The sequence below is a fragment of the Silene latifolia genome, chromosome 3 (assembly GCF_048544455.1).
Source record: "Silene latifolia isolate original U9 population chromosome 3, ASM4854445v1, whole genome shotgun sequence".
Taxonomy (NCBI): domain Eukaryota; kingdom Viridiplantae; phylum Streptophyta; class Magnoliopsida; order Caryophyllales; family Caryophyllaceae; genus Silene; species Silene latifolia.
This window is the reverse complement of record NC_133528.1, coordinates 147981835-148000297: the sequence shown is the minus strand read 5'-3', so window position 1 is coordinate 148000297 and position 18463 is coordinate 147981835. Positions and strand designations below refer to the sequence as shown.

The 18463-nt window shown below is 45.5% G+C and overlaps 1 protein-coding gene across 1 annotated transcript; it reads left to right on the top strand.

The window, feature by feature from the left end:
* On the top strand, positions 1-4654 carry LOC141649926 (uncharacterized). Its single transcript, XM_074458592.1, has 4 exons — positions 1-271; positions 507-1231; positions 1388-1477; positions 3863-4654. Exons 1-4 carry the CDS (start codon positions 1-3, stop codon positions 4652-4654), a joined length of 1878 nt encoding a protein of 625 aa, XP_074314693.1.
* Positions 4655-18463: the final 13809 nt, after the last annotated feature.

Sequence of the window (18463 nt, the reverse complement as noted above, 5' to 3'; positions counted from 1 at the left end):
ATGACAAAAATCGGAGACAACGGGAAAGGGATAGGATCAGATAGTGGCCATGACAAGTCGTTTATACCACCATCATCACCCATTTTTCTCCACCCCTCCGACAGTCCGAGTCTCAAATTGACTCAAACAGTGTTCAATGGTGAAAATTACGATCTCTGGGCTGATGCGGTTCGTAATGGGCTAGACGCAAAGAACAAATTAGGTTTTGTCGATGGCACCGTCACGAAGCCAGCAGGCACTGAAGACGACTCTTATGAGGTCGTGGCATGGCGTCAGTCAAACGCTATGGTAAAATCTGGTTGCGTAATGTTATTGACGAGAAATTGCACCCAAGCATCACCTTCTCAACCACGGTTCTCTAAATTTGGAAAGAGTTGAAGGAGCGTTACTCGGCAGGCAATGCACCGCATGTTCATCAACTCAAGAGTGAATTGACTGAGTGCAAACAAGGGACTCGTCAGTTGTTGAATATTACACCCATTTGAAATTCATTTGGGATGAATTAGCCAAATATAGCAGTGTACCCGACTGCACTTGTGGAGCTCGAGCAGCGTTCATCAAAGAAAAGAAGGAGGAAAAGGTGCACCAGTTCATCATGGGTCTCAACACGTCATTGTATGACCATCTTCGATCGAACTTGTTGATGGATGGCACTCTCACTTCTTTGAGTAGAGCCTATGCTCTAGTTTTGCGAGAAGAACGTCACAAGGCCGTTACTCGCATTATAGAAGAGCAGACCGAAGTTGCAATGACAGCCAAAACAGGCAGAAGCCGTGGACGTGGTAGCACTGTGACAAATGACCAGAAAGAGTATGAACCGCCAAATTGCTCCTATTGCAACAAATGGTATCATACTGAAGAGTCATGTTGGGACAAACTTGGCATCAATGGGAGAGGACGTGGTAAAGGGAGGTGTGGTGGACGAGGTGCTGGCCGTGGTGGAAGAGGAGCAGGTAGCACGAACCAAGTAGCCAATGCTACAACCACTAGTGAAGCCGCAGAATCGTCCAAGAAAGACCTCACAGGAGATGAGATTGACCAACTCAGATCTCTCCTACATGCTAAGGCCAAAGGTAACGAGAAATTAACAGGTACGAATCGTGATCAGTTAAGCGAGTGGATGCTCGATAGTGGTGCCTCACACCACATGACAGGATGTCGTGCTTTGCTTAGTAATATATGGAAAGGCGACCCATCCACAGTAGGGCTGCCCAATGATTCGACAATCATGGCAAGCGAACACGGAACAATTGTCTTAAATAAATCGTTTGTCCTTAAAGATGTTCTCTTAGTTCCTTCTCTGACTTGCAACCTTATTTCTATACAACAACTAATTCGCGAGAATAATTGCTTTGTGACCTTTGATACTAATTGTTGTATAATACAGGACCAGTCTATGAAGACGGAGATTGGACGGGGTGAGCAGCGGGAAAGAGTTTATTACATGACACGGGTTGTGGAAGTGGCAGCGAGAACGGTGATCGACGAAGGACGTGTATGACATCGGAGATTAGGTCATCCTTCTAATAATGTTTTATCATCTTTAGGTACTTTAATTGGGAAGCATTTATCTTTTAATCCCGAACATGTTTGTGACCCTTGTTGTCGTGCTAAACAAACCCATTCTAGTTTCAAGCTTAATAATAAACGGCATGCTATTTTGTTCAATTTGATTCATTGCGACATTTGGGGACCATATAAGGCTAGCAGTTTATCCGGGGCACATTATTTCTTAACAATTGTTGATGACCATAGTCGAAGCGTATGGGTTCATCTCATGAAAGATAAGGGAGAAGTAGGAGATTTGATGAAATTCTTTTGTAAAATGGTTCCACTACTACAGATACAGGCTATAACAACGGTTAAAAACCGTTGTTATATAAAAAAGCGGACGTTGTTAAAGCGTCTGTTGTAAAAGGTTTTAACAACGGTTGGTTTTCTTAAGGCAACTGTTGTTAAAAATATTAACAACGGTTTTAAGTATAAAAACCCGTTGTGGAAAGTGTGACTCAATTTTGGGGGGAAAGTTATAACAACGGGTTGTAATATACAAAACCGTTGTTATAACTAAAGACAACGGGTTGTTTGTAAATAACCGTTGTTGTTTGTTCTTAAAAAATAATAAAAAAATTAAATTAAATATTACTAGATGCATGTATAATTACGGCCCGTTAGAATTCCGATGCATGCAGAATATCCCTTAAATTAATTACCAACGGTTTTGAAAAAACTTATAAATGTGACTAGCTATAAATATTAAAGCATCCTTTAGTATCTAACATTCATTAATTGAAACAACATGGCAATGAACCCTAATTTTATCAACAACGAAGAATGGCTTACACAAACGATTGAAGATGATGGGAAGGTTCTCGCCAAGGGCTTCCCGATCAACACCCATTAATCAAAGCATCCCTTGAACATCAACGGAATTATTGGATTAAGAGGCGTGAAGCAGTCCGGCTTGTCAACAAAGCCTCATCATCATCATCATCATCTTCATACCCTCGTCGGCTGTTATTCGCAACTTGGCTGCGACCAGAGAGATATGTTGAGTTGTACTCTTCCAACCTTATCTCCACATGCAAGTCGTGTCCTTGCATATATTCAATCTGTTATTGCAAAATATGAAGCCAATGACCCGGAAGTTAGCGGTATACCAGAGTGGCGTGATTGGTGGCGGGTTGAGAAGCGCTTTTTACGCTTAACCGGGTTGTTCCGCTTATTATACATCTTTTGATTTCGATAATTGCTTTGTAATGTATTTGGTTTAAAATTAAATGAAATGATCATTTTGAAAGTGTTGAGTTATGCTTGTTTGATTTGCTTCCATTTTTTCAACTCCATAGATCGATCATCATCAAGATCCAGTTATTACGCCATTCTTGTCCAATAAGATTTGAAGCGAAAGATTGAGAGATATGATGATGCTGATTATGACACAACTTCCTAACATATATATTAATTAAAAAACAACTCAACCCACACATTGCTTAGTATAAATACATTGCATTATCTCAACTAACATGCATTTCCATTATCTCAATATATTCTCCAAACCCTAACTGCTAAAACAAACTCCAAATAAATTAACCCTCTCCTTAATCTTTCAAAACAAACTCCAAACTCCAACAAAATGAATGATATCATCCTTAAGACTCTTACTATGCTCGATCCGTCAAGGACGCCAAAGAAGATGGAAATGAAATAATTAGCAGATCTTTGAACTAACCTAATGGTCGATAAAAACACATACATGGAAATGAAATAATTAGAAAAATAAAATAATGACGATGAAACAAACCTGATAATTACAGAACGTACGTAAAGAGACGATGAAATCAACAGTGACGGCGAGAAGATAAAGCGACGATGAGAAAGAGAGAAAGAGACGATGAGAAAGTGTGTGTTTTGTGTTTGTGTTTGGTCATGCTTTGGGTTTGTGTTTGTGTATGTATTAAGGTTTGTGTTTTGTGGCTGCAGCAGACTTGTGTTTGTGTGGTTTAGAGTATGGAAGGTATTGACAACGGTTATTAAACAACAATCGTTGTGAAATATGTTTTAACAACGGTTGTAAAAACACCCGTTGTTAAATAAGTTTTAACAACGGGTTTCAAAAATAACCGTTGTGATTACTTTTCACTAACTTTGCGCCAATTTTGCGCCAAATTATTAACAACGGTTGTTCATGTGTGACCCGTTGTTAAAACGAATAACAACGGTTTTTATAACCATACCCGTTGTAATTGATTTTAGTAAAATTCGCACCATACATTCTACAACGTCTATTGTGATTTTCGTGAATAATCGTTGTTAAAGGGGCGTTGTAGTTGCCTGGATTTGTAGTTGTGTTCATACACAGTTTGGGAGACAGGTTAAAATCGTGCAAAGCGATAATGGAACCGAATTCCTTTCGGGATCATTAAAGCAATTTTATAATGACAATGGGATGATTTTCCAAACGAGTATGATAGACACACCCCAACAAAATGGCCGGGTAGAGAGAAAACATAGGCATATCCTAGAGAAAGCAAGGGCCCTTCGTTTTCAAGCCAATTTACCTATTGATTTTTGGGGGGAATGTGTACTCACAGCAGCGTATTTAATCAATCGGACACCTACTAAATTACTTAATGGTCGAACACCTTACGAGCTGTTATACGGTCATCAACCTAATTTTGATAATTTACGTGTTTTCGGATGCCTCGCTTATGCTCACAACAAGCAACGGCCGAAGGATAAATTTAACGAAAGAGGAACTCGATGCTTATTCATAGGATACCCGAAACATAAAAAAGGGTGGCGTTTGTATAATTTAAAGACCCGAAAGTTTTTCGAATCACGAGATGTCATTTTCTATGAACATGTATTCCCATACAACGAGTTGGGTAATCCTTCTGATATGAAGCACGATAACCAGCCTAATGCAGAAGAGAATGTCGACTTGCTAGCCGGTCCATATGAGGAGATGAAATTACATACCACTGAGCGAGTTGTACATGAAGAACCGGCTGACAGTGGTGACAATCTTGTCGAGGGAGAGAGTACCAATGTTGAGGGGGAGAGTGAAATCACGGAGAACGAAATAGATGCAGCAGCCGAAGTGGAGAATGTGAACGAGGTAGAAGAACCGAAACTAGGCAAGGGAGAATGACAGAAGTTCGAACCTGCCTGGAAAAAGGACTATATATGCAAGTCAACCCGTGTCATGACCACAAATGCAGCTCACGTCCCACAATCTTCTTCTTCAACGAAAGGTACCCGTTATCCAATAATTAATTACGTCACAAGTAGTTGTTTTTCGCTGTGTCACAGGAACTTCATAGCAGCTATCGATGCTGTCAAAGAACCACGGAACTACCATGAAGCAGTCCAGCATAATGCGTGGAAGATCGCAATGGCAAACGAGGTTGAAGCCCTTGAAAACAATGGCACCTGGAGAGTTGTGGAATTGCCAAAAGGAAAGAGACCAATTGGATGCAAATGGGTCTATAAAATTAAATATAAAGCAGACGGTACCATCGAGCGTTGCAAAGCACGTTTGGTAGCCCAGGGCTATACTCAAATTGAAGGAATTGATTATCATGAGACTTTTGCACCCGTTGCCAAAATGACTAATGTGCGATGTTTGTTAGCTGTAGCAGTGGCACGAAACTGGAATATTGCCTAATTAGACGTGAATAATGCTTTTCTTCACGGAGATTTAGAAGAGGAAGTTTACATGAAGCTGCCGCAAGGTTTTGAAGCAACCGGAACAAATAAGGTATGTCGACTAATGAAATCCTTATATGGTCTAAAACAAGCTTCGAGAAACTGGTTCGCGAAGTTGACGGATGTATTAAAGGGATATGGGTTCACGCAGTCGTTGGCCGATTATTCACTATTTACTATGAACAAATGAGGTGTTTTTCTCGGCATTCTAATCTATGTCGATGATATGATCATTGTTAGTGATGACACAAAGGCTAGTGACGACTTAAAGCACTTTCTCGACATAAAATTTGGCATTAAGGATCTTGTCGACTTAAATACTTCTTAGGGATCGAGGTTGCACATGGAAAAACGGGTCTATTTCTTAGCCAACGCAAGTATGCCATGGAAATTGTTAAAGAGGCGAAAATGGAAGGAGTTAAACCCATTAACACCCCCATTCCTCAAAATCATGAGCTGGCACTTGCAAAGGGCCATGTATTGCGAGACCCTACTGTTTATAGAAGGCTAGTCGGTCGGTTAGTGTACTTAACTATCACACAACCGGATTTAGTCTATGTGGTTCACACCTTGTCTCAATTCGTCCACGAGCCAAGGAAGGAGCATTGGGATGCTGCACTTCGTGTCATTCGCTATATCAAAGGCAGTCCCGGAAAAGGAATCGTGATGAGTAAATAATCGACATTCCAACTACACGGGTACTGCGATTCTGATTGGGGTTGTTGCCCAATGACGAGAAGGTCTCTTACGGGGTATTTTGTATCCCTGGGACACACGCCTATTTCTTGGCGAGCAAAGCGACAACAAACAGTCTCAAAGTCGTCTGCTGAGGCTGAGTATAGGGCTATGGTGGCTGTTATCAGCGAGTTACTTTGGGTCAAGAGTTTCTTGACTTCACTCGGGATTAATCACACTCACCGATCGTGTGTTTTCTCGTGATAATCGGCAAAATGGCTATGCATATTGCCAAGAATCCTGTTTTTCATGATCGAACAAAGCACATCGAAATTGATTGCCATTTCATTCGGCAACATCTCGTTAATAAAAACATTGTGACGGGTTATGTTCGTAGTAAGGAACAAATAGCGGATCTTTTCACTAAAGCTCTTGGTGGGGAAGCATTCGACTATTTGCAGCGTAAGTTGGGCATTCGGTTGCCCGATGCACCAACTTAAGGGGGAGTATGGAAATATATTAACTATATATTTCATATTATCTCAATGTATATTTTAGATATTATTCATATCTTGTATGGTGGTAGTTACCATGTTTGTAGGATACGGTTTTGACTAGGGTTTTACCTTTTTCGTCATCTTAGGATTGTATATATGCACCCCCTTGTACATCGTTGATAATTCATTCAATATACATAAGGCACGTTGCCTCTACTTCTTCTGTTCGTTTCTAAGTTTATCAGGTTTGGCTCAAAGTGGACAATATCGTTCTCATTTATGTACTTTTTCGTACGCCTTTTTATTATTGATTGTGATTCAAAATGTCTCGTTCATTTGGTAATGTTTTCATAATTATCGTATCTATTTAACATATATTATAACCATTTTTATTAGTACCTCATTTTATTTTATTCGTACTCCTTTTATTACTTTTTATACCATTTTTCCATCAATTTGTAATTGATCTCTCATTAACTTTTTCGTAACTAATTAAGCTTTTGTCATCTCTAAACATTTAAAATCAAACAAATGGACGTTTGTGAGATTTAACTTTATTCCAGTTTTATTATTTTAGTTCACTTAATTTTCATTTACTAATTAACTACGATTTTAATTTGACAATTTAAATCCAAAAGGATAAAACATTTGTACTCTACAACTCTATATTACTCGTAATTTTTCCAATTTAAAATTGGTAAATTTTAGAAAAAATGTACTAAGTAACATTGAGTATGTATAGAGTTGTCGGCTGTTAAAAGGCCTCTTACATGAGTAGTTAAGTAAAATAAAAAATAGTTTTATATTAATATTTGTGTAAAACAATTTTATACAAGTATTTTTGCTACATAAGTCACTTAACAAGTCGGATGACCAATCGTATGATTGCAGTGTTCATAGTTCACTAAAATGAGATTTTATGTGTAGCTCATTTTATTGGCCATTAATTGATTTAACAACTTGAAATTAATGTTAGCAAATGAGATAAATTAGAGATTTTTATCGATAAATTGTTAAAAAAGAAAAATTGTGTTTAGTTACTAAGAATTCAACGCATGAGTTGTCAGTTGTCAGTTGTCAATTGTCAGTTGTCAGTCTTGTCACTTTGTCACCATTCTGCTGTTTTTTGTTGAACAAAGTTGTGGCTTTACCTGAACCATGTTCTAACTTCAATGAGTATCTTCGTCGCTATATGAATGAATGAATCGTTTTATATTTACGGGAGAATAGCCTCATTATACTTTTTGTTAATGTCATAATAATATAAGTTAAATTTAGCAATTTATTTTTGTAGTATAAATTTTACTCAACCCAGTACTTTTTACGCGATATTTTCCATTCGCATACCCTTGGCTAAAATAAACTCTTTGATTGAAGAACAACTATTTCTCCCTAGGCCTAAATACTTCTGATGGGGCATATTCTCGCACCCCGACCGAGCCAACACATCGAAAGCGGTCAAAGCCAAAACAACAAGTCAACGTATTAGATGCCCTAACCGACATAGCCAGTCGGCCACACTTGGTCTCGGTCCCGCAACTAGCCGGCCGAGAGACATATCCGCATACTGACATCCAAGTCCCCTCGGCATGGAGTCAACCAGACCCGCCGGCCTGCCATGGGTCCCTCGGCCGAGGGTAAGACAGTCTTTTCACCTGCTAGCCACTTGGCCACTACGCGACAAAAGGTGAAAGTCTATAAATACTCCACTTCTCTCATTGAGAAAATGATCCAAAAACTATCCGAAAAACACCTAATAGGTATAAAACTCCCTTATCTCTCTACAATACAACTTGCCAAGTTAACACACAACTTATCTCTTTTGAGTTTACTGACTTGAGCGTCGGAGTGAGTACGCTCGGTACCAAGCCGAGCCCTCAGTTTGTTCAACTTTACAGGAGAGAGCGAAAGGAAGAGACAAGCAAACGACGTCATTCTACAAGCTTAAGTGGTCATAATCCTGCTCCGAATTACACCCGAAACATTGGCGCCGTCTCGTGGGGATAGATACTAAAATCTAGTCACCTCCCTTACAAAAAAAAAAAAAACCAAACAAAAACAAAACCGACTCAAAGAAGCTAAGAAGATGTCAAAGCAACAAGAAACTATGAGTGAAGGAACCGCATTCTTCCGGGATGACACGTTCCCTAATTCTCAAATCGGGCGATCCCCACCGCCGAGTCATCGAACCGGCGTATGGGATGCCAAAAGAGCCGAACGCCGCGCCCCGGCCAAGTCACTGTCATGGGACATGTGGTCGATGCAGCCAAACTGAAACTATTTCTGAACCTGATGGGTAGTACGCCGGTCACCCCTGTCATGACGACGGTGACGGCAGCGCACCCACAGGTGACCAGGGCCCATAAAGTTACTCCGAACAACTTGTCCGGAGCAATACAAGGAGCTGGGCATGCTAGGACGCCGGCGGAGCCCATGGCAGACCTAAGTCCTTCCCCCACTCGCGGGAGGACAGCGTCGCCACGGCAACAACGAGGCCCGCCCCGAAGGAATGAAAGAAGTCCGACTCTCCAAAGTCGGACAACAAGAAGCCCTTCCCGCCAGAGGGAGGGAAGCCGGACTAAGGTTGCGAGGAGCCGATCGCCGCGTGTCATTCGCACGTGGTCAGACAGCCCCTCAGTGCCTATGTCCTCGAAGTCTCTGTGCCGACTAAGCTAAAGCTGCCGCCCTTATCGTACAAAGGGGATAGCGACCCAACCGACCATGCCGAGGCTTTCGAGTCGTACATGTCGGTATGGGAGCAACCTGATGAGGTATGGTGCCGAGTCTTCCCAACGACCCTGCATGGGATGGCTCAGAGTTGGTACAAGGGGCTACCTAATGGCTCGGTATACTGTTATGCCGACCTAAGAGACAATTTCATAGCCCAGTACGCTTGCAACAAGAGAAGGGTCGTGGAAACATCAGATCTCCTCACTATCCGACAGGGGAGGACGAGTCTCTCCGGAGCTACGTGAAGAGATTCGACGCAAAAGTTCAGCAGATCCGTGAGCTGAACACCGAACTGGCGGCCTTCGCACTGATGAAAGGCCTCCCGAAAGCGAGTTTAAAAACGAGCTGATCAAGTGCGAGGACCTCAACCTAGACACCGCCAGAAAGATGGCCGACCGAGCCGTAAAGGTGGAGGACTATCACAAGACCTGGGTAGGCCACAGTGAAGTTGGGCACCCAGAGAGGAAGAGCCGCCGGGACAACGTAGATGAAGGTCGTCGTGACGTGAATAGGTCACGGCCTGAGAGATTTAATAGGAAACAGAACTCGGCGAGCGCCGGGGAGAGTTCGGGACCATACACCCAGAAGCGGTACGGTAGTCTCACCCCCCCGGTCAAATCTCCACCGAGGTCTTTACCCTAAGCAAGAATGAAGGGCGAGAAGTGGCAAGGCCCCCAAGGCGAGGGGGACGGCGACACAAGCCGCTTTTTGCGAGTACCACGGCCGGGCCAGAGCCATAAGACCGACAACCGTCGGCATCGAGGAACGCCATCGAAGAGCGATCCGAAAGGGGACCTCGGCAAGTATATAGCCGGAGGCCCGAAACAAGCTCCGACGGGCGAATAGAAAATCGATATTCCAATGGATGGGGAGTGATCCAGGTTGTCATCGGGGAGAACGAGAACGGTGGGTCAGCTATGGGCACAAACGGCACCTGAATGAGCTATACCAAGCCATCAACTTTGTGCCCAAAACAGCGATCCCCGCTTCCACAATCCCCGATATAACCATCGGAAAGAAGGACTACGAAGGAGTCGTCGCCCCGCACAGCAACCCGCTCGTAGTCCACCTATACATAACCAACCACTTGGTCAAAAGGTGCCTGATTAACACAGGCGCCTATACGAACATCATGTTCAGGGAGTGCTTTATTAATCTCGGCCTGAAGATTGAAGACCTGAGCCCCTGCGCTAACCCGCTATACAGCTTCTATGGGGTCGGCCTGGTACCCCTGGGGTCAATCAGACTGCCGGTGATGTTCGGCCAAGCAGATGCGGCCAAAAATGTTTTGTCTGAGTTCGTGGTTATTGATGGTTCGTCTGCCTACAATGTTCTCATAGGCCGAGTTACTTTGAGCGAGGCCGATGCGGTGATGTCCATCCGGGCCCTGACATTGATGTACGTCTCGGACCGGGGGGAAGCACAAAAGCTCGTCTCAAAGGACGAAAGAGACGAAATAGTCAATGTCCAAGTATCTGCCAGGGGATGCAACATGCAATCCCTCAAAGTGGCGAAAAAAATCAGAGAAAGGGAAGAGCCCATCCTTACAGCAGGAGGGTGATCCGATGAACACCAACGTCGGCATGGTCGAAGGAGCCGAGACCGAGGAAGTGGAAATTGACCCAGGGTGCACCGTAACTGTCGGGGTCGGCCTGGAGCCAAAATTCAGAGCCGATCTCCTAGACCTGCTGAGGAAGAACAAAGATGTCTTCGCATACTCAGCCGCCGAGATGTCAGGCGTGAGCCAGGAGGTGATCGTTCACAAGCTGAACGTACTCTCCACCGCTCGCCCTGTCAAGCAGAAGATGGGGAACTCCTCGGCCGAGAAGGATGAGGCCATCAAAGCTGAAGTAGACAAATTATTAGAGGCGGGCTTTATCATGCCTTGTACCTACCCTGAGTGGCTAGCAAATGTTGTAATGGTGAGGAAGTCGTCAGGGGCGTAGAGGATGTGTGTTGATTTTACCAATCTTAATAAAGCGTGCCCTAAAGATTGTTATCCCTTGCCTCGAATAGATAGTTTAATTGACGCCACGGCAGGCTACACTATGCTAAGCCTGCTAGACGCCTTCTCAGGGTATCATCAGGTATTCATGGCCGAAGAAGACATGCCTAAGTGCGCATTCATCACCGGTAACGGCACATACATGTATAAAATGATGCCGTTCGGTTTGAAGAACGCTGGCGCAACTTACACTAGACTGGTGGAAAAAGTGTTTCAAGATCAAAAAGGGCGAAACATCGAGGCTTACGTCGACGATGCTATTGTAAAAAGCAAGTCTGACAGCGAGCACTTGGCCGATTTGAGCGAAACATTTTGTTCACTAAGGAAATATAAGATGAAGCTTAACCCAATGAAATGCAACTTCAGTGTCCGGGCCGGCAAGTTCTTCGGCGTGCTTGTCAGCGCCAGGGGAATTGATGCCAATCCAGAGAAAGTCCAAGCAATACTAGACTTACCGGAGCCGAGGAATCGAAAAGAGGTTATGATGCTGACCGGAAGGATGGCGGCTCTCGCCCGCTTCATCTCTCGGTCGGCCGACAAGAGCACTCCTTTCTTTAAAGTGCTGAAAGGGAATAAAGACTTCAGCTGGGGGGGAGGAACAGAGCAAAGCTTTCAGGCAACTGAAAGCTCACCTTCTGACACTACCGACCCTGTCCAGGCCGACGCTGGGGGAGACGCTATATCTATACTTAGCAGTTACCTCGGCCACGGTCAGTGCCGTAATCGTCAGGGAAGAAAATAAGCAGCAACACCCAATTTACTTTATCAGCCATACACTGCTGGCCGCCGAAAGAAATTACCCGCTAATCGAAAAAGCAGCCCTCGGCGTCGTCGTTGCCGCAAGGAAACTGAAACCTTACTTCGACGCGTATCCCGTGACGGTCTTAACCGACCAGCCATTGGAGAAAGCGTTAGAGAAATTCGAAAAATCCGGCAGACTTATCAAATGGGCAGTGGAGCTCTCCGGCTTTGGCATTCAGTACAAGCCGAGACCTTCGATAAAGGGGCAAGCGTTTGCAGACTTCCTGGCTGAGTGCACATATCAAGAAGAATCACATCCCGGGGTATGGGAAGTGTATACCGACGGGTCCTCCACGGCGAACAGCTCAGGAGCCGACATCCTTATCACCAGCCCTAACGGAGACGAGTTTGAGTACGCCTTGAAGTTTTCCTTCTCGGCCTCAAATAACGAATCCGAATATGAGGCGGTGATAACTGGAGTCGAGTTAGCTAGAGCTGCCGGGGCGGAGCACATTGTGTTGAAGACAGACTCGCTCTTAGTAACTAATCAAATCCGAGGAGAGTATGAGGCTCGAGGCGATGGGATGGTAAGGTACCTGGAAAGGGTAAAAGCTGACACCGCAAAATTGAAATCTTTCCAAATACAGTGCATCCCAAGGTCTGAGAACAACCGAGCCGACGCTCTCTCAAAACTTGCCAAGTTCAATCATCAAGAATGTCAGTCGAACCGTGCTGGTGGATATCAGAAATGCTAAAAGCATCACTGAGACCGTTGGCATGGTGGGCGACATCGAAGCCGAGACGACGTGGATGACTCCGATAATGAAATATAAGCTGACGAAATAATTACCGGAGGACCGCAGTCTCTCTCAGAAGATAAGAAGGATCGCCGCAAGGTACTTGGTGTTCGAAGGAGAATTATACAGAAGGTCCGTGATAAGACCACTCTTGAAATGTGTCGGCCCAGCCGACGCGGAGCTTATACTGACTGACATTCACGAAGGCATCTGCGGAAACCACATGGGGGCGAGAACGTTAGCCCACAAAGCTCTCCGAGCCGGCTACTTCTGGCCTACCATGCTGAAAGATTCCAGGGCCAAAACCAAGAAGTGCAAGAATTGTCAGATGTATGCTCCGGTAATACATGCACCTTCCCGAGACCTGCAACCGGTACTTAGTCCCCTACCATTTGCACAATGGGGGATGGATTTACTAGGACCATTTCCGACGGCCTCCGGAGGAAGGAAGTACCTGATCGTCGCGTTGACTACTTCACCAAATGGGTCGAGGCTGTCGCGGTACCTGCCAAGACCACGGCGGCCGTAAGAAAGGTGATTTGGGAGAACATCATAACTCGTTTTGGGTTACCCCAAGTCATGGTATTTGACCACGGCCGAGAGTTTTGGAGTGACATGGCGATGAACTGGCTGGAAGAGCTTGGTATCAAATTCGCATACTCCTCCGTCTGCCACCCTCAGAGCAACGGGCAGGCGGAGGCAGCTAATAAAACAATACTGAACGGGTTGAAAAAGAAGGTTGAAGACCTAAAAGGAAGATGGGCTGATGAACTACCCGGCGTCCTGTGGTCACTTCGAACCACGGAAAAAGAAGCAACATGGTACAGTCCGTTCCACCTAGTCTATGGGTCTGAGGCCGTCCTGCTAATTGAAGCAGCGGTGCCGACATTCAGAACGCAAACCTTTGACCCAGTCGAAAATGAGGAAGGCCTGAGAGCCTCCCTAGACCTGGTCGAAGAAAGTCGAGATACGGCACGGCTCAACTTGGCAGTGTATCAAAACCGAATGAGAAGAGCATACAACCGTAGGGTCCACAAAAGAGACTTAAGATTAGGAGATCTAGTCCTAAGAAAGTTGGCCGCAACAAACAAAGGAAACATCCATGGTAAAATGACGGCCAACTGGGAAGGACCCTACAGGGTGGTTGAAGAAATGAGGCCGGGGACATACCGGCTGACAGACATGGAGGGAGTGCCTCTAATGAGCCACTGGAACACAGACAACCTTAGAAAATACTTCATATAGCGGCGGAGGTGTTCGAGACCGTTGTGGGCACCCCAACGCGTGATTATATCTAATGAAGAGTGTTCCAAGTTTTCCATCAAAATGAAGAGTCCCCTCCGTAGTCGTACCAAGGTAGACGCCACGGCCAAAGCCGAGCAGTCACTAGTAGACGCCACGGCCAAAGCCGGGCAGTCACTACAATGTCAGTTGATACTCGCGAAAGCGACCAACATGCTTAGGAGACGCCACCGGGGCAAATACAAATGCACGATTGATACTCGCGAAAGCGACCAACATGATTAAGAACGTATAAGTACGATTGAGAACGCAAATCATCGCCCCGCCAATCCGGAGTGGCGAGGAAGCGATCAATATGTCTATAGATACGAACGCTGTCGAGCCGTAACCTCGATTGCCTCGGCCAAAGCCGGGAGTGACGGGACACAACGACCGATACGCTAACATGTTCACAACAGCAGTTGGGAAGCGCAAATCTGACCGCCTCGGCTAAGACCGGGAGTGGAGGAGGAAGCGACCGACATGCCAACATGTTTAAAAACGTTTAAGTACATTTGAGATACGCAATCTAACTGCCTCGGCCAAGCCGAAGGTAAAACGAAAAAGCGCTCAATATGTTAAAAACGTAAGAAGACAACTCAATGGAGAATGAGATCAAAGCCTCGGCTAAGCGGAAGGCAAATAGACAAACTTTATTAAAAATGTTTACAGGTGGGGCAAAACAAAGTCGACGGCCGTCCCCATAGGGATAGCCTAAACACAACCTACCAAAGTTTAACAAAAAAAGGAACAACAAAAGGTTACAAACATTAAGACTTGAAGCGCCAAAAGGATGGCAGGGAGTAAATGCTCAATAGTTGGCCCCCGAACAGCTGAAACTATCCGAAGGGCCGGGTGAATCTGGTGACGACCGCCCGTCTCCCTATGCTTGTTGCTGCTCGCCACCGGCAGCAGTAGCAGCATCACCAACGGTGGGCGGCCCAGAGGAAAGCTTGGCAGCTTCACTTGCCTTTGCCCTCTCAGCCTCCTCTCTGGCCTCCTTCACCTTAGCATCCCGGGCCGCCTTCTCCGCAGCCTCCTGAGCGGCCTTCGCCTCATCCGTGGCCTTGGCCTCCGCAGCAGCGGCCTTCTCATCCAGAAGCCGGTCAAAATCTTGCCACGGGAAGGTGCCTTCTGGAAGGAGCTCTTTGATCGCATCCCTGGTAGCATCTTCAGCTTGGTCCCGGTACCGAGCACACATGTCAGGGATGATGACGGTTTTAAGCACCTCAATATCCTTCTCCCTCTGAGCAAGGATAGCCTTTGTGTCCTTGTGCTCCTTCGCCTCGGCCGAATGCAGGGACTTCCATCTTTCCCTCTGATCAACCATAGCCTGATAGCCGCCTTCAAATTTGGTTTTCTCCTCCCGCAGCTTAGCGGCATCAGCCAATGCAGCCTCAACCTTGGTTCTCTCGGCCAGGACCAGCTTCTCGGCTTCCTCCTTAAGCTTTCGCTCAGCGAGGAAGTCCTTCATGGCGGCCTGGAAATCCTTCTTCGTCCTCTCGACCTCCTTTTTGGAAGCGGCAAGCTCAAGCCTAAGCCGTTCGAGCGCAGGAGCTGCTTGAGCCATGAGCTTTTCTTGCTCGATAATATGAGCGCCGGCTAGTTCAGCCCACTTCACCAGCCTCTTGGACAACCTTATGTCTTCCGCCCTAAGCTGAGCGGGGGAAAACTTCTGGGATGAGGAGTCGGCGGTGACATTTTGATCGCCTGTCTGCACAGGCTGCTTCTCCAATTGCCGTTCAGTGAGAATAACAGCTGGCGATGGCTGATCTACAAAAAATCCAGACAAAGCATCCATGTCAACATTCATCGACATATCAGAAAGCCTGTCATCAGGAATGCCTAAGGAACCTGCTAAATCCGAGCCGTGGGTTAGATCCGTACCGGTCCTAGCCTTCTTGGGCAGAGGGCCGGCTGACCCCTTTTCTTTCCCCGCCTCGGTAACAGCAGCAGCAGGCGTTGCTTCCTTCCTCTTATTTGAAGGAGGAGGACCATCCAGAACGATGACGTCCTCGTCAACATTGACGACCACCTGATCCTTTTGGACTGCGGGATTCAAGATTGAGTTGGGGTCGACGTCGTAGCCGTCGTAGACGTTGTTTTTGGTCTCCGGCGCGGCACGTTACCGCCGATCTCCGCTTGAGTCGCCGCCACATCCATTGCCTTCATCGCCTGCTCCATAAGCTCGTGCGGGGCCGGTCTGTGATCACGTGGTGCGGTCTTAGGATGCAGCTCAACAACTCTCCCGTCCTGGTCAAGCCCCAACTTGTTTAGGATGGAGACGGGGAGATCACGGCCAAATCGATCTGCAAGAAACAAAATCAACAGTTAAGCAAAAGAAATAAACCAAGGCTCAAATACAGAAGCATAAAAGCAAAGGTGGGCCTCACACCGACCCCACTCACCCTGGCCGAGGGCCGGTATGAGGCCGACGTGGCAAAGCGGCTCGTCTTGAAGGACGATCTGCGTCGGGGGCATCCATCCCTTCGGCGTGCCATCCTTCTCAGCCTCGAACAGGCTCATTGCCCGCTCTTCGTCCTCCTTAAGATAGACCTTCTTGGCGTCCATCTTAAGCTTATTCCGGGAGACATATCTATCATGCTCCCCCTGACTCTCACACCGCAAATTGACGCGGCTCTGAAAGGACCGGGGCAGTGGATAGTCCTCCGAAACCTCAATATATACCCACCGCCCCTTCCAGTCCTTGCAAGACGTCAGCTTGGAGACGGTGACGTAACCCGGCTCGGTCTGTATGCTGTACCACCCCGAGCCGCCTAGGGTAGTCTGCCGAAGATGGTGGAGCCGGCTGAAGAGGTTCACCGTCAGGGCCTCCCCTTTAAAAAGACATAACCATACAAAGCCAATAATAGTCCTAATGGCCAACGGATGCAGTTGTGCCACGGCGACATTCATGGCTTTGATTATGGCGGCGACGTGTTCATTAAGAGGAAATCGGAGCCCATACTCCAGATGTCTGATGTACACGCCGATACAGCCTTCGGGAGGGCAACAGACTGCCTGATCACCCTCAGGAACAATGATTCTATACCCCCTGCCAAAGGAGTAATGGTTTTCAAAAAGATCAGGCCCGGAACAACTAGCGAACTTGTTCGTCCAAACACGATCAGGATTGATCGAGCAGGCATCGCCGTGCCATGAATAATGCGGCCTCTCTACGTCAGAATGGGTCCTTTTCTCATCATCATCATCAATACCCTCCAAAAATTTCTCATCAATTTCAGGAGAAGGCGACAAGCGCCCCCCGAACCCTATCGGGGTGACAACCAGTGGTTCCTGTTCATCAGGATGCGACAGTTCGCCCCCCGGAGTAGAGGTACCACTACAAGGATAACACGGCATAGTGACGGAACAGTAGGGACGGATGAAAATCCCGTCACAAAACACGGGTTTGCAACGGACTTGTGACGGATTTGTGACGGACAAAAACTTGTGACGGACTAGCCGTCACATAGCGTCACAAGAATTTGGCGCGTTGAAAAAACAAGGGCGCCAAAGTCTGTGACGGGTGATCCGTCACAAAAACAAAGATTTGTAACGGATATTCCGTCACAAAAACAACTATATGTGACGGATATTCCGTCACAAATTTACTTTAACTGACACACGTCACTTCATGCAGGGGGAATCTAAAAAGTATACATGTGACGGAATAATTAAAACTTGTGACGGATATTCCGTCACAAAAATTCAAAAAAAAGCGGGTTTGCAACGGACTTTGTGACGGCTAGTCCGTCACAAGTTTTCTTTAACTGACACACGTCACCTCTTACAGAGGGAATCTAAAAAGCATACCTGTGACGGAATAATTAAAACTTGTGACGGATATTCCGTCACAAAAATTCAAAAAATCGGGTTTGCAACGGAATTTGTGACGGCTAGTCCGTCACAAGTTTTTTTTTTCTGATAAAACCAAGTCGCGTCCCCCTTTACCTTTCTCATTTCCCCCAAATCAATTTCCCTAAATATTTACCCCAAAACATCGACCACCCACCATTGTTCACCCCATCAACCACCGTCACCTGTCAAGACTGCCGCCACCACCCTCCTGCCGCCGCCGCCTCCTCCTCCACCGCACCGAATCAACAACCACCATTTTCAGTTTTAGTTAATTAGGTAATCTTTTCTTACTAATTATCTTTTAAAATTACTAATTATTATTTAAATTATGTTAATGACTCTAGGATAGTAGCCATTGTTGTTGTTGATATTGTTATTGTTTATGTTGTTATAGTTGATGTTGTGTGTATTATTATATTAGAAATTGGTTAAAAATGTAAGTTAGAAATTGTTATGTTTGTTAGAAATTTGTAGTATATTAATAGTTTGTAAATTGTTATGTTAGTTATAAAAGTTAATATATTAGTAAAATGTTGTAAATTGGTCAAAAATGTTGTAAATTGGTTAAAAATATAAGTTAGAAATTATTGTTGTTGATATTGTTAAAGTTAATATTTTAGTAGAATATTAGAAATTGGTTAAAAATGTAAGTTAGAAATTGTTAT

What these genes read in the sequence shown, in the direction of transcription:
- LOC141649926 (XM_074458592.1), top strand. Translation starts at nt 1, where the DNA reads ATGACAAAAATCGGAGACAACGGGAAAGGGATAGGATCAGATAGTGGC. An exon ending in TTATGAGGTCGTGGCATGGC is followed by an intron (nt 272 to 506) that starts GTCAGTCAAACG and finishes GGGATGAATTAG; the next exon opens with CCAAATATAGCAGTGTACCC. An exon ending in TGGAAGTGGCAGCGAGAACG is followed by an intron (nt 1,478 to 3,862) that starts GTGATCGACGAA and finishes GTTCATACACAG; the next exon opens with TTTGGGAGACAGGTTAAAAT.